At 38.6% G+C, this 17,134-nt stretch overlaps 1 protein-coding gene across 5 annotated transcripts in view; it reads left to right on the top strand.

Annotated features, from left to right (window-relative positions):
* The window catches only part of DRC9 (dynein regulatory complex subunit 9), a 67,694-nt gene that overhangs the window by 8,267 nt on the left and 42,293 nt on the right, over nucleotides 1-17,134 (top strand). For 4 of the 5 annotated variants that reach the window (XM_082392346.1, XM_082392343.1, XM_082392347.1 and 1 more), the window contains exons 2-6: nucleotides 262-332; nucleotides 1,306-1,573; nucleotides 5,950-6,173; nucleotides 8,741-8,869; nucleotides 10,921-11,002. In XM_082392346.1, coding sequence (XP_082248472.1) covers nucleotides 325-332; nucleotides 1,306-1,573; nucleotides 5,950-6,173; nucleotides 8,741-8,869; nucleotides 10,921-11,002 — 711 coding nt within the window. In that variant the 5' untranslated portion in view covers nucleotides 262-324. The remainder of the gene's footprint in view (nucleotides 1-261; nucleotides 333-1,305; nucleotides 1,574-5,949; nucleotides 6,174-8,740; nucleotides 8,870-10,920; nucleotides 11,003-17,134) is intronic. The other variant, XM_082392345.1, reaches the window with a different exon arrangement.

Genomic DNA, 17,134 nt, shown 5'->3' on the forward strand with positions numbered 1-17,134 from the left:
CAAAAGCCACGTTGGGCACTAATTTACCTTAAGAAACTCGAAGATTATATTTATCTGCCAGTAATTAAGCTGACTACTTAATACACCTGTGCCACACGGTGGCAGTGGTTCTTCCATCTCCGGCACTGCTCTGCTAAGCCAAAAGGGGGGATAAGCCACAGCGCTTGTAATTCTTTTTCTCTTAATGGAAGAGTATAGAAGTAACTTAAATGTCATTCAACATTCCCTTAAACTAATCTCAATGTTTTCTTCCCACTTTAGGTGACTGCATTTTTGTGAGATTATAAATGTACCAAGGAGGTTAACAAAACTAACTCAAGAAGAATGGAAGAGTATGTTTCAAATTCCAATTTATTATATATTCATATGTATATATATATATAGAAAAAATATATGAAATGCCTTATGTTAAATTTCCATGTATTGTTTACCTATGGCTGTATAACGAATTACCCTAAAACTTAGTGATTTAAAATATAAACATTTATTATTTCACACAATTTCTGTGGGTCAGGAATTTAGGCGTAGCTTGGTTGGATGGTTTAAGAATTTGGGAGCAGCTTAACTGTATGGTTCTGTTTGGGGATTTCTCATAAGTCAGAGTTGGCCAGGGCTGCAATCATCTGAAGAGTTGACTGGGGCTAGAGGATCCACTTCCAAGATGGCTCATTTACAGAGCTGGCAAGTTGATGCTGGCTGTTGGCAAGAGGCCTTAGTTCCTCACCCTCATGAACCTTTTCACAGGGCTCCTTAAGTGTCCTTGTGACAAGGCATCTGGATTCCCACAGACTGAGAGATATGAGAGAATAATGGAGAAACTTTAATGTCTCAAAATCACCTAGCCTTGGAAACCGCAATATTCTTTTGGTTTCATAGGTTAGTCCTATTCAATGTGGGGAAGACTACCAAAGGGCAAGAGTACAAGAAGGTGAGAATCATGTGGTCCACCTTGGAGACTGGCTACTACATTCTATTTTTCACTAACCATGAGACAGTTTTGGTTGGCATCTAAAGATGTTGCTAGAAAAAAGTTTATTTTAGTCCAAGTTCAAATTGGTTAAGCATAGCCAAATAGCCCAGGCTACATATCTTTATTAAACAGTAGGTTGCTTTTCTTTGGGTGGTCAGAATGTTACTGGGAGGTATTTAGCAGAATCATCTGCAAACTACTTTTGTTCATTATCTTGGTTATATTATATGACAAAATGGACTTTGTAGGAGCCAATCTACATGCTGCCTCTGCTTTTGAGTTTAAGTAATTTTTAAACATTTGGTGGCTGACTTATTTTTTCCTTCATTCTTTAGAGGTCAGCTGGAAGCCTCAAATCTTCCTCCAAAAATTTGGCATTCTGAGGTGACAGTGGCAGTGACAAAGGAACCACCTACTGCTATAGAAGAAAATGAAGAAACAGCCAAAGAAACAGCCGTAGAAATCATCCCAGAAATCATGGAGCCACTCTCCTTTCTAGATGTACTGAGGATCTCTGCAGTTCTGGAGGACACCACAGACCAGCTCTCTATTCTAAACTATATCATGCCAGTTCAGTATGAAAAAAGAAAAAGCGTCAGCATGGTATATACATTCAGCATTACTTAATTTTTGCTTTCTTTTCTTTTTATTTCTCCATCATTGTCAGTACCTATGCCATTCAATTTAACTTGGGAAATAGCACCTTCATATCAGATAAAGGCCTACAATAATTATCTGAGATATATACTCTCAATTAATGGAGTGAAATAGACATAGCTCAAGGTACATTACCAATCAGAATATCCTTTTCTTCCAATATATTGGCATTATTCTAAAAGGCCTATAGGTAAATCAATATAAATACAATATATATACTGAGGCGATGGAACAAGTAATTGTGTCTTACCTATCTTGTATTTCTCAGCTGCTAAAAGCTAACTGAACACTAGGGGGAGGAAATTCAACTGGACCCTGTCAACATTGCTTTCATCTAAAATGACTTTGTTATTGCTAAATATGTTGCAATCTGCCTTTTTAAATATCCAGCCACATCATTGTGTCAGCCATTACATTTTCAATGATGTTACCGACTCCTCTGCAAAGGACCACTGAGTTATCAAAAAACTCAGCTTGGTAGTGAGCAAAATCTATATGAATTCTTAAGCTCTTATAAATTTTAATAACTTGGGTTGTAGATATAAAATAGAAACAATTTATAAATACAAATACATATTTATTACGTTTAACAAAATTGCATTATATAATTTGTACAGAATATATTCTTTTTTTTTTAATTTTATTTATTTGTTTTTGGCTGCGTTGGGTCTTTATTGCTGGCACATGGACTCTCTTTAGTTGCGGTGAGCGGGGGCTACTCTTCGTTATGGTGCGTGGACTTCTCATTGCACTGGCTTCTCTTGTTGCGGAGCACGGGCTTTAGGCACTTGGGCTTCAGTAGTTGTGGCGCACGGGCTTAGTTGCTCTGCGGCATGTGGGATCTTCCCGGGCCAGGGCTCAAACCCATGTCCCCTGCATTGGCAGGCGGATTCTTAACCACTGCGCTATCAGGCAAGCCCGCCCCTTACGATTTTAAAGTTATTATTATTACTTTATGTATATGTATAACCTGGGTTTATACGGCTTTTATTAAAGTTTTAAAAGTTTATACAAAATTTTAATAGAACACTGGATTTGGAGTTGGGGACCTTTATGATTTAGTTGTGTGCTATGGGCAATTCATTTCGCTTTCTTGGTCTTAGTTTTCTCATTTGTAAATTGTGATAGAGTTTTTTTTTTTTAATTTTATTTATTTTTTGGCTGTGTTGGGTCTTCGTTGCTGTGAGCGGGCTTTCTCTAGTTGCAGCCAGCAGCGAGCAGGGGCTGTGTTTTGTTGCGGTGCGTGGGCTTCTCATTGTGGTGGCTTCTCTTGTGGAGCGCTGGGCTCTAGGCACGCGGGCTTCAGTAGTGTGATGGAGTTTTAACTAAATGATCCCTTCTAATACTAACATTCTATGAGTTTTGAGGTACTTTTAAAACATTAAGGGGTATTATAGGAATTAGTTTCCTTATTAACTTAAGAAAAGCAAAGATATTGGAAACCCAAGAACTAAGCCTTATCAATGCTTTTAAAATGAGTCTAATTCTTAAATTAAGCTGGTTAACAAATAGTACAAAAGAGACTAGTGTTTCCTTTCTATTGTTTCCTTCAGTAAGAATCAAAAATAAAGAGGGAAGATATTTAGTTAACAAGATAAAGTTTTATCAATGATATTTACTGTCAGGCTTTAAAAAGGGCAATTTGCCATCATAGAAACTCAAGAGAGAAGGAAAAACCCAAATTTATAAACAACATTCAGTAGTGGTCACCACTCCAGTAAATAAAAGAACAAAACTTTTGCAGTTTTATTCTGGTTTATGATCTTCACCCACAAAATTTTCTGACTTAACAGAGGCCTTGCTTATGATTTTATAGAAGTATAAAAAGTAAAGGTTTGTACTCTTATTTTGATTAATAGCAGCTTAAAAGCCCCTTTCTCAATATGTTAGTTCTATAACTTTAAAAAATGGTGACCCTTAAAATAATTTTTTGTTTTTTTACTTTATAGTACTATAGTTGTTCTAACTCATAATTTTTTACAGTACCATTGCCCTATAGGACATAGTATATATAATTAAAAATCTTAGTGTGAATGTGAATGCTTTCTTTCTCCAAAAGCTTCACATGGTTGAGCCTTACAATAACAACCCTGGGATGAAAGTTTAGTTAGCATTATCCCTCTTTCACAACCATTTTTATAGCTAAAGATATTTCCAAAGAGTTTTTCATTCATTAGAATCATGGAATGGAATGATGAAAAATATACTAATGTACCAAGTTCTACCAGAAGTGGGAGTAATTGGTCCAAAGTTTGGAAAGAGCTCCCTTGCCCGGAATACTGTTTTTCTTATCTTTTCCCTTAGGACCTAATACCCTACTGTACAAGGAAGTGAATGGATCAGAATATTTAGCTAGTTCCTTTAAGTTCTCTTCCGAAAATTCATATTTATTTCTGGCAATCAGTACATCAGGCTGTTTAACACGTTTGCTTCCTTTTCCAGATGCCCAAGAACAAAGGTAGAGGAACAATGGTTAGGGGGATCAGAAAAAACAAACTTTCCAGGCCTTACATTTCCCATTCCCTCCCTAGACAAAATCTAGAGTAATAACCATCCATGTACTTAACGTTTTCCTTATGTACAGATAAATTTCAGTTTAACTGTTGAAATTCTATGGCGTCTGTTCTCTTTGTAGTCAATCATAAATTTTAATTTAAAGGAGTATTTTAAAATTTAATTCTTATTTAAGGCAGCATTTTGTTTTGTACTTGCCTACAAATGTTTTCCTCAGATCTGAATCTTTGCTTATGGTTGATATAAGGAAAAATGCTCTTGAGTCTGTGTTTATTAACTTTTATGGATAGTTGTTTTTTTTTTTTAACATTTCTGGTCTAATTGAAGTTCAGCTAAGGAAGACCTAGGCTTTTATGTGTCAATATGCATATGAAACTCTTCTGTGCATAGGATCAGCACAAGAATTTAAGTAATCATATCAAATGCTAAACTTGCATAGTTCTGTGTACTGTTCTAAATACTTTCTTTCTTTCTTTCTTTCCTTCTTTCTTTCTTTCTTTCTTTCTTTCTCTTTCTTTCTTTCTCCCTCTCTCTCTTATTTCCGTCCTCCCTCCCTCCCTTCCTTCCTTCCTTCCTTCCTTCCTTCCATCCTCATAATAACTACTGGAGAGCAAGTACTATTATTATCCCTATTTTATCAATGGGAAGATGGAGGCATAGAGATGTTAAGTAGTTGCCTAAAGTCAATGTGGTTTATCTGTTTAAAGTAACAGATAGGGCCAGGATTTAAACACAGAAGTCTGGTTTCAGAGTCCATATGCACAGCATAATTGCTGTGTTATGTGGCTTCCCAATGGCTCAAGATTTTAGCCACAGATTAAATAGGAATCATCAATTGAAAGACATATCCTGTTCCTATGGTAATGCTCACCCCTTAGTATTCAAGTTTGGGTTTGAAAATTCCCCACATGAACTTTGAAATCTATATCACACCACTAAATATACTATCAACTCCTACTCTTTGGTATGATTCTCCTTTCATTCTTTATACAGTGGGCCCTCCATATCCGCGGGTTCCACATCTGCAGATTCAAGCAACCATGGATCGAAAATATTCAGAAAAAAATTCCAGAAAGTTCCAAAGAGCAAAACTTGAATTTGCTGTGTGCTGGCAGCTATTTACATAGTATTTACATTGTATTAGTTATTATAAGTAACCTAGAGATGATTTAAAGTACATGAGAGGATGTGCATAGGTTATAAACAAATACTATGCCATTTTATGTAAGGGCCATCAGCATCTGTGGATCTTGGTCTCCTTGAGGGGTGGGGGGTGGATCCTGGCACTAGTCCTCCACAGATACCAAGGGACAACTGTATTTAAAATTCATGTGTTCAGTGAACATTTGAGTCTTTACTGTACCCTAGACATTCTTTTAAACAATGGGATTATAAAGATGGCCACATTTATTTAATATCCCATCTTGTTCTAAAAAGAATTTAAGGTGCACCAAGATCTCTAAGACACTGTCCCTTCCCTCATAGAATTTACAATCTAATGGAGATATTTATACAAATAATTATAAATGGTAAATGTCTGCTAATAGAGATGTTTCACAGAGAACTTTACCTTTGGTCATAGTCTTAAAGTTTACCAGGTTGGGGAATGACAGAGAGTGGGAAAGTTGTCTAAAGTCAGGAAGACACAAAACAGCAGAGCATGTAGTTTGATGTGGCTGAAGAAAAGGGTAATTTTCTGGTGGTAATATTATAAGAGGTTCAAAATGTAGGCAGAGGCCCTCATGTAGCATTGTTTCTTTATGTTTTAAAAATCTGTCTAAACGTAAAACATCATTTATTGCTTTCAGAAGAATAACAAAGAAATACATTTAGAAGGAAAAAGCTTAGAAAAACCTTCACTGGTCTCAAAACCCTCAAAAATATCCGGTCCATTCGTACATAAAGAAGAGACCAAGTTGCCAGAAATCAGACAAGGAGGCCAGTTTAACAAAGTGCAAGATCTTATCTTCAAAAAACCTACAAGGCAGACCATAATGAATATAGAGACACTGAAGAAAATTCAGATTGATAGGTAAGGAACGAGAGCATATTTGGAAATGTGATAATGTATTTCTAGATGGCTGAAGAGTGGGTGCAGGAGTGGCTCACTGCTCTCTTCTTTTATGGGTTGGTCATTGTATCCGAGTGACTGCAGATAATAGGATTAGCCAAAGACTACCTAGGGGAAGTGTGCTACAGTTGAAAGTATGGTGGCTGTATGGTTGGGCAAGTTATTGAGCCTTTGTTTACAGTTTTTAAAAATGAGAATAATGGGGCTTCCCTGGTGGCGCAGTGGTTAGGAATCTGCCTGCCAGTGCAGGGGACCTGGGTTCGAGCCCTGGTCTGGGAAGATCCCACATGCCACGGAGCAACTAAGCCCACAAGCCACAACTACTGAGTCCACATGCCACAACTACCGAAGCCTGTGCGCCAAGAGCCCATGCTCCACAACAAGAGAAGCCACTGCAATGAGAAGTCTGCGCACCACAACAAAGAGTAGCCCCCGCTCGCCGCAACTAGAGAAAGCCTGCGTGCAGCAACGAAGACCCATTGCAGCCAAATATAAATAAATAAATAAATTTATTAAATAAATAAATAAATGAGAATAATGATAGCAACTTTGCAACATTAATGTAAGGATTAGCAGGAAGGTTCAGCCAAGTGTTTGACACAAATTGGTAGCTATTATGATACTTTATCCATTAGTAAGAGACAGACACTGTCAAAGTAGCCAAATTTTAAACTGCTTTAATCCTGAGTGTTTCTTAAAAGCAATCTCAATTTCCATTGTCTCATTATTCAGTTTTTTGTTGTCAACTGGCTTGCTGACAAAGAAGCCTGTTAAGTTAAAAGAGGGTATAACCTTACGGTAAGAATTTTTGGTAAATAAGGGTTTGTAGCAATTACCCAGAGCCATTAGCCAAATCCAGCCTGTAGTCTATTTTTGAAAATAAGTTTTAGTGGAATACAGCATTGCCCATTTGTTTACATATCATCTATGGCTGCTTTCATGGGATAACAGCAGAGTTGAGTGGTTTCAACAGAGAGTTTATGTCCTGCAAAACCAAAAATATTTACTATTTGTCCCCTTACAGAAAAACTTGCTGACCCCTGCTTTAGGCCCTCACCAGGAGGGTATTGTCTCTTGCTAGAAACAATCTGATACAGATTTGCATACATGACAGACAGTGTCCTGTTTATAAGTTGCTAGTTAATGTCCTTTCATTCTCAGTGTGTTGGATCATATTTTTTAATTGATTTCTTGACTCCATTGTATTTATTTTCTTAATATAGTTATTGAATCTTTTTGTGTGAACTATTGGTAATAAGTTATTATGTAAAACAGTAAGTGTAGTTCTTACTGATTCTAGATCAAAACATTAAATAGCAGTTTTAAAAATTCTCTACCTAGGAGAATACTATAAAAAGCAATGGACTAGGAGTCAAGAATCTGGATTAAATAGTTCTAGTTCTTTTTCAAACTAGTTATGTGACCTTGGGCAAGGCATTTAACCTTCCTGAGCCTGGGTTTACTCATCTCTAAAATGTGTTGTAATAGCTCTTTAAACAAAAAATTTTTTAAATGATTTAACTTTTTCAAAATTGTGAAATATATCAAAAATGCAGAAAATTATAAATAATAAAATAATGAATCCTTATGCATGTAACCACCAAATCTTAACATTTTACATGATTGCTTTAGAGTGTTTTTTCAAATAAAATACTTAGGATACAACTGAAGCCTCTGATTCTAGTTCCCTCACCCTTCCCCCAAATATTTCTTCTGAATTTGTTTTTTATTATACTCTTGCATATTGTGATACTTTTATTAGGTATGTGGGTGTTTTATTTAAGCAATACATATGGTTTTACATGTTCTTAAATGTTGTATACATAGTATCATGCTGTACATTCCAGGTCTGTTAGTCCTTGGTATGTAAACTTTTTCAGGTTAGGGAATTTCTCTTTTATTTCTAGTTTGCTAAAAGTTTTTGTTGTTTGTTTTTATTTTTTTAAAATTTTAAATATTTATTTATTTTTGGCTGTGTTGGGTCTTTGTTGCTGCACACCATCTTTCTCTAGTTGTGGTGAGCAGGGGCTACTCTTTGTTGCAGTGCGTGGGCTTCTCATTGCGGTGGCTTCTCTTCTCGTGGAGCGCAGGCTCTAGGTACGCAGGCTTCAGTAGCTGTGGCACGTGGGCTCAGTAGTCGTGGCTCGCGGGCTCTAGAGCGCAGGCTCAGTAGTTGTGGCCCACGGGCTTAGTTGCTCTGCGGCATGTGGAATCTTCCTGGACCAGGGCTCAAACCCATGTCCCCTGCATTGGCAGGTGGATTCTTAAGCACTGCACCACCAGGGAAATCCCTGTTGTTTGTTTTTAAATGATGTGATGATCATATGGCTTTTTTCTCCTTTTGTCTTTATTAATGTGAGGAATTCCATTAATAGATTTTCTAATACTAAACAATTTTTGCATTCCAAGTATAATTCCAACTTAGTTATGATGTTCCTTCTGGGTCTTAACTTGTGTGATTTCTGTAGCCCTTTGGGAATGTAGGGAAATATATCTTATTGATTCATCTTTTTTGTTTCTCCTTACAGGCAATTTTTCAGTGATGTAATTACAGAAACCATGCAGGAGTTGCAAGATTCAGGCACTTTCACCAATCTCCTGAAAGCTTTGGGCAAAGAAAGGGAAAACAAAATGCATTTCTATAATATCATTGCCAGGTCAGAGTAATTTTAGTTTTATTTGCTTTGCTGCATTTTAAAGTTCTATAAAATTCTCACTGGAAGTCTTAGATTTCTAAAGCAAATCAAATTTTTGCTTTTGAATGAAGATAACTAGAAGTCAGAAATTTGGGTTTTATTCCTAGTTCTGCTGGGACAATAACTCAATTTCTGGGCTTCAGTTATCTGTGTCTACAATATATAAGGTACAATATAGGTACTATAAATGGGTAGTGCATAATCTATGGTTTGTTCTGGCAATGACAATCTCAAGATTCTAGTTAAGTTCATGCTTTCTTTTTTTATAAATTTATTTGTTTTAGTTATTTATTTTTGACTGCGTTGGGTCTTCATTGCTGCTCGCGGGCTTTCTCTAGTTGCGTTGAGCAGGAGCTACTCTTCATTGCAGTGCGTGGGCTTCTCATTGTGGTGGCTTCTCTTGTTGCAGAGCATGGGCTCTAGAACGCAAGCTCAGTAGTTGTGGCACACAGGCTTAGTTGCTCCGCGACATGTGGGATCTTCCTGGACCAGGGATCGAACCCATGTCCTCTGCACTGGCAGGCGGATTCTTAACCACTGCGCAACCAGAGAAGTGCAAGTTCATGCTTTCTAAAAATTCCTGAGTAGCAGTATTTCTCTAGCTGCAATTTAGTGATAAGTGTTTTTGTTGTTGTTGTTGCTATAGACTGAATGTTCTTGCCCCCCCCCCCCCTAGTTTTTGGAAATCCTGACCCCTAATGTGATGGTATTAGGAGGTGGGACCTTTGGTAGATGATTAGGTTGTGAGGGTGGAGCCTTCATCAGTGGGATTAGTGCCCTTATAAAAGAGACCAAGCAGAACTCCCTCTCCCCTTCTGTCATATATAGATACAAATGAAAATGGCCATTTGTGAACCAGGTAGCTGGTTCTCACCAGACACTGAATCTGATAGCACCTGGATCTTGGACTTAATAGCCTCTAGAACTGTGAGAAATCCATTTCTTTGTTTGTAAGCCACTCAATCTATGATATTTTTGTTATAGCAGCCCAAGCTAAGATAGGTATTGTTTTTTCTTGTATTGTTCTGTTATTTTATTTTAAACCTAAATAATGGGATTGCTGGAGATAAGCAGAATTCTGTTTCTGAGAGCAAACAGAAACAACATAAAATAGTTAAATTCTCATTCAGACAGTACTGAGTTTGAATTCTGCTCTGCCATTTACTATCTGTGTGACCATGGCAAGTGTGTTAGTCTGTGTCTTCTGAGAGATAGATGCCAAGATGACATTATTAATGTAAAGATTTTATCAGGGAAACACCTATGTGAGAGAAAATGAGGAGGGAGCCTTTGGATTCAATGCTGGACTCACCCTAAGTGAAGGAGACAAAGGTTGAGTGGAAGATACTGCCCTGCAGTCTAAGGATGGTTTGGCAAGGTCATCAGGGAGCCCTTGAGCCAAAGTCAAGCATCAGAAAAGTCCTCGGTCTCCCAGGAAGGGATGATCTTATCCCTGCCACACTCAAAACTTGGCTGGGAGCAGTCAGTGGGAAGTGTGGCCTCAGAGCACACACAGTGAAGGAGTTCAGAGCCTAGAGCTGGGACCCTTACTTGCTTACATTGCCTGTACTTGGAGGTCTGTGTGGCACATTCTCATGTCCTCCACAGCAAGTTACCTCAGCATTCTACATGCATTTTCCTCATCTGTAAAATAGGGGTAATGATAAAGACTACCACATAAGGTTATTGAGAGGTGCTCAGAATAGAAAGGAGTCTTCTTTTTCCTCTTCCTGTTCCTTTTCTTCTTAGCTTTTTCTCAGCAGCAGCTATTTTGGAGATAACACAGTCTTTTTTTAAAGTGTTACTGAAAGTTTGCTGCATGGACCAGCACCATTAGCACCACCTGGGAACTTGGTAGAGATACAAATTCCAGGGCCCCCAACCCAGACCAAATGAATGAGAATCTCTGGGGTAGAGCCCAGGAATCTCTTTCTTAGCTTCTAGGCGAACCCTGTGCACCCTAAAGTTTGAGAAGCACTACTCTAAACACAAATTATTCTTATTTCTCCTAGGGAGAAAAATGGAAGAAAAAAGATAAAATCTCTACAAAAACAGCTACTTAATGTCAAAAGAGAAAGGCAAGCTGAAGTACAGGTAAGAATTACCTGGGCAACACCAAAAGTTACTGAGCTAAAACAGCTAAATAGAAGTCATCTTTCTCAAGCAAAAAAAAAAAAGAAGTTATGTATAAGAAATTGTCGTTTCTCCTGGGGTGCCTAAACTATTAAAAATATAAAGAGAGTAATTAGATATTTGGCCTGGAATGTACAATTATGTCCAGAATCGACCTCTGGGAGACCCTAACCCTCTGGAGCTCTAAGCCTGTTCTTACCCCTCCCAACTGATCCAACCACATCACCCACTCCTTCCCTCCAGGAGACCGTGTCTCAGGCAGTCTCTTGTATGCCAAGATCCCAGATGGGAGACCATAGTCCTAGGTAGGACATTAAGCACATTACATACCTCCTTACACCTGATGGTTAGGGTTAATAATGTCATTTGCATTATATTTCAAGTACAGAGTGGATTTATTGAGCTTCTGTGGTCATTAGGGCCTAACTTTATGTCTAATCTACCTCTATGGGAAAATGCATCCTGAGTTTTAAGCAAGTGACTTGCAAAACAATGTTTGGTCTACAACCTAGGCAGTTAGAAATTAGTACCATTAGGATGACTAACACTATTAGCAGTTTAGAAAGTTACAAAGTATGGCCTAATATCAGCTTTTCACTGCCTAGCTATTTGAACAAGTTTATGCTTCCAGTCAGGGAATCTTCATCATTCCCTACAGAGAAGTTAGAATAATATTTGAAAAATATATTCGGAAGAATTGTCTAAAAAAGGTCACTAACCTTTCTTCTGAGATACTATCTTTAGGTCTTCTGAACAAATCGTTTATTTGTTCTATTATCTCTCATTTCCTATTATCAATTTTGAAGTAACTTTGGTATTGATTTTCACTTCATTATCCCTATTAACCCTCTGTTTATAGCCTACATTTTTAGAAAGCCATTTCTTTTTACATTTATTTTTATTTATTTATTTATTTTTGGCTGCATCGGGTCTTAGTTGCTGCACGAGGGATCTTTGTTGCAGCGCATGGGCTTCTCTCTAGTTGTGGTATGCGGGTTTTCTCTTTCTAGTTGTGGGGTGAGGGCTCCAGAGCATGTGGGCTCTGTAGTTTGTAGCACGTGGGCTCTCTAGTTGTGACACGCAGGCTCAGTAGTTGTGGTGCACGGGCTTAGTTGCCCTGCAGCATGTGACATCTTAGTTCCACGACCAGGGATGGAACCCGCGTCCTCTGCTTTGGAAGGTGGATTGTTTACCACTGGATCACCGGGGAAGTCCCCTGAAAACCATTTCTGCACCACCCTCCCCCTCAAAGGCTTCATAAAAACTGGTGTGCACTTAGGTTTTCTCTCTAATGAATAGACTTTTTCAGAGGTTTCTTAGCCTTTTTTCCCTCAAAAGCTCTACCATTATTTAAAACTTCCTCTTTTATTTCTTGACTATTAAAAAAGAAGATATTTGTATCAATGTCCTTTTAAGGCTCCAAACCAAATAGTATCAAAAGAGACCTCAGGGGGCTTCCCTGGTGGTGCAGTGGTTGAGAATCCGCCTGCCAATGCAGGGGACACGGGTTCGAGCCCTGGTCTGGGAGGATCCCACATGCCGCGGAGCAACTAAGCCCGTGAGGCTCAACTACTGAGCCTGCGCGTCTGGAGCCTGTGCTCCGCAACAAGAGAGGCCGCGATAGTGAGAGGCCCGCGCACCGCGATGAAGAGTGGCCCCCGCTTGCCGCAACTAGAGAAAGCCCTCGCACAGAAACAAAGACCCAACACAGCCATAAATAAATAAAAAAATTAATTAATTAAAAAAAATTTTCCTTTTAAAAAAAAAAAAAGAGACCTCAGGTTTCGCACTCTGCCAATCAACTCCCCTTTGCTACTATCACAGCCACTGTTTTTCTTTTTTTTTTAAACACTTTAAATTATATTGTTGGGGACTTCCTGGTGGTCCACTGGTTAAGACTTCGCCTGCGAATGCAGGGGGTGTGGGTTTGATCCCTGGTCGCGGGTTTGATCCCTGGTCACGGAGCTAGGATCCCACATGCCTCATGGCCAAAAAACCCAAAAAAACATGAAACAGAAGCAATATTGTAACAAATTCAATAAAGACTTAAAAAATAAATATATTGGTGACAGTATAATTTTCCAGACAACAGGTAACACTAGGTTGTGAAACTTACCTTCTTGGATTACAGTCTCAGCTGTTACATTCAGACCCAGTAAAACTAAAGTAGAATATCTCTCAGATATTTTGATCATCAGCAAAGGAGTAGATAAACCAGAACTAGAAGATGCAAGGCAAACCTTGAATAAAAAACAGCTATCAAGATGAAATCAAGTTAAATCCCTAGAGTTACTAAAAAACCAGTGGTCAAGTCAAGGTTGGAAAACAAGAAGATAGTTAGGAGGTACATGGATATTAGAGACCTGTGGGTCAGAAAATGATGATAGTAATTAGGATGGCAGGTTTGAGTGTGTGAAAGTATGTGTGGAGATCACTGGAATGTGAGGGAGCAATTGCCTTATGAAGCTTCCTACTGGGTCCCCAGGCAAAACGACAAAGTCACAAAGGAAAAAAATCAGGTTGCTGTTAGACTTCTGAACATCAGCACACAAAGCCAGATAACAGTGGAGCAGTATTTTCATGAAACTAAAGGGGAAAAAAGAGAGACCCAAGGTTAATATATAAAAATTAATGTATCTTTTCCATACATCAGCAGCAGACTTAGAAAAAGAAATTGAAATATATATATTTATAATATCATCAAAAATATCAAATATCTAGCAATGAATCCAGTGGCAGCAGCAAAATGTGCAGGACTTCTTTGCAGAAAACTATAAAACAGTACTGAAAAATTAAATAATATTTAAATAATTGGAGGGATATACTATGTTTATGGATTGGAAGACTCCAATTAAAAAGATGTGGATTCTTCAAAAATTGGTTGATACATTGAATTCAATCCCAATCAGAATCTTGATTGGATTTAATTTAATTTACGTATTTACTCATTTTTGTGAGACTTGACAAACTGATTCTAAAATTTATATTGAAATGCCAAGGACCAAGAATAGTCAAGACACTATTAAAGAGAACTTGCGGGACTTTCCTGGTGGCACAGCGGTTAAGAGTCTGCCTGCTGGTGCGGGGGACGCTGTTTCGACCCCCTGGGCCGGGAGGATCCCACGTGCCGCGGAGCAACTGGGCCCGTGCGCCACAACTACTGAGCCTGCGCTCTAGAGCCCATGTGACACAACTACTGAAGCCCATGCGCCTAGAGCCCGTGCTCTGCAGCAAGAGAAGCCACTGCAATGAGAAGCCCGGCAACCACAACCAAGAGTAGCCCCCGCTCACCGCAACTAGAGAAAGCCTGCTCACAGCAACGAAGACCCAACGCAGCTTAAAAATAATAATAATAAATAAGTTTAAAAAAAAAAGAAAAAAGAAGTTATTATATTATGTAACTGTTTAAAAGGTCATATAACATTTGTCTTCAATTACCCTGTGCCAAGTCAAAGGCATCTCGTTTTAATGCTATTGCCATGGGCCTCTGATTACTCTGGTTCTTCTCTGTATAGCTGTTCTGCACAAACTTACGGCATTCCATATTGACAGTGTGGAAACAGAGGAGGATATAAAATGCTTACAGGCTATGATTGTAAAACCATGATTAAGTCATACTAATAAGTGAACCCAAGTGTCATGCCATTTCTTCATCTTCCAATATGCAACAAAGATCCAGCCTAGAAATACTGAGTTATAGGCCAAGGATCTTCAGTTGTATGAATTCCTTTTAAGATTCTCACTAAGAAGAGATCTGCCTTCACCATAACCCATTATCATAACCCTGGTTGTCCATGGTATCTAGAGCTTTCTCCATGATCAATCATGAACTGATGCAGCATATTTGTGGGTTTTTGTAGCAGACCAAACTTTACTTCCAAATCCCCAAACTGCCTTCAGATCTAGACTTCTGGACTTGTTATTTGAATTCAGAGAAGCTTTAGTAATGGAAAGAAGCAGTCAACCAATTAGAGTTAATAAGGCTCCGATGGCTGCCACAATATTGTGAGCAGAAGTCTTTTTTTTTTTCCCCAGCTGCAGCGTGGGGCTTGTGGGATCTTAGTTCCCCGACCAGGGATCATTGAACCCAGGCCCATGGCAGTTAAAGCACTGAGTCCTAACCACTGGACTGCCAGGGAATTCCCCCAGAGGCTTTTAATGGTAATGTCTGTTTTCATAATTGAACACAAAGTAGGGAGGAGAGTACTGGTTCCTGAAATTTTGGGGAGCTGGAGAAGATGGAACTTGTCTTATACCTCAGGCTGCCTCTTTGGTTGGATGGAAAAAGGAAAATGGAAATGTGGTCTATTAAAGTGATAAAAGCCATGGGAAAAAAATAGAGTTCTGTATTAAATTAACATTTATGTTTGCCTGTCCGTCTGTAACTAAGAATACTGGCTGATTCTATGAGAGTCTATGAATAAACTCTGAGCCAAATAGTCTCCCGTTCTAAAATGCAGATGAAGCATGATCAAGTCAGAACTTCTAAAGTTTCAGGCTCCAATTCCACCCACTGCTTTCATTTCCATTTGAACTATTACCTTTCCAATCACACCAATTTCCTCTTTTCTTTCCTTTTGTACTAAAATATTCGCACACTTCACTGTCTTGGATAATCTCATCTGAGTAAACTCCTTCTTAAATGTGATGACTGTATACTCCAATAAAGATGTTAAAAAAAAATGTGATGCCTAAAACTGTACACACTATTATAGATGTCTAACCACAACAGAGGATAGGGGAGAATTTTTTCCCTGTTATATAAACAGTATACAGTGCCACAAATTGCAGTAATATAAACAAAGAGGAAGCACTCCAAATGCTTTTCACAATATTGTATGGCAATATTCTTTCATGATTGTGAAGATTCTGATGACAAACCACTAGAAGAAGCACAGTGAAAGGAAGACTCTGAGAAGTCTAAAGAATACAAGGGAAGGGTGGCACCTTTTTAGAGTGCTGCTATTACAACAACCAGTGGTGGGGCCCTAACCTCAGGTTCTCATGTTAGAAGCTGGGTAAGCCTCTAATGAAAGTGTTGGAAGACAAGTTAGGTCTTCACAATTCTCAACTTACAAGATTCTTCTAACCAAAATCAGGACTTTAGTTTCACCTTTGCTTCTTCTTGGAGTCAGTCCAGAGTTCTAATAATCAACAGGGTTTTGAATTCTAATGTCTCTTACGTATCATATACCAGCTTTGAGTTGTTTGCAAATTTAACAAGCATGTTTTCTATATCTGTATTTAATTCTTTAATCCATTTTGGAGCCTAGAGTTCATCATCATCATTGCAACCTATTCTCTTTGGTACTCTTTCTATTTCTGGCCCCCCAAAAGGAAATTAGTCATTAAAGAATGCAAAAAGCTGAGGGGATGAGTGAAGAAAGAGCGAGGTAACATGCGAAAATTAGTAATAGTGTGGCCAGAGAAAAAACGAAGTGTGGCTTGGAGTGTGGAGCAGTTCAGGGATGTTTTAAGATATCATGCAAAGCTTCCAGTATAGCACAGAGCTTTCCAAAGTGCAGTCAGTGACCATGGATGGCAATGGGGCTGCTGAATGAAGAACAAAAGGATGAGAAATCAGGAGGGCTGTAGTTGATGTAGGGCTACCCAGTCTAGACATTCGTGTGAACCCAGGTGTAAGAAACAAATTTTCGTGATTAACTCCTGCTAAGGAAGAGGTACAAAATGCTCTTCATCCAGCCGTAGAATACAGATGGTCACTATGAGGGTCAAAGGCAAGAGTTTGTACTCAAAATCACTGAGCACCATTAGGAAGATCCCTCTCAATATTGCCGTAAGATTTTAGGGTTCTAGGACATCCAGCTTGTGCCCTTTGACTCCTTTTATAACCAGTCAAAATGAGTAGGGGTGGGTTCATATCCTTCATGCTTACTGCATCTAACCTCAATAATCATGGCAAAGCTGAAGTAAGTGAAGGACTCTTCTTTAACAGCCAGCCTTCTCCTTGAAGGCTCAGGCTTCTAGCTTACATAAGATATATCTCTATATGTATGTATGTTATCTACCTATCTATCTCTACTTCCAGTTGTCCAGCACGCAAAATTTAAGGGAAATGAGAATTCCTAGGCC

Source organism: Balaenoptera borealis (genome assembly GCF_965194805.1).
Source record: "Balaenoptera borealis genome assembly, chromosome: 5".
NCBI lineage: Eukaryota > Metazoa > Chordata > Mammalia > Artiodactyla > Balaenopteridae > Balaenoptera > Balaenoptera borealis.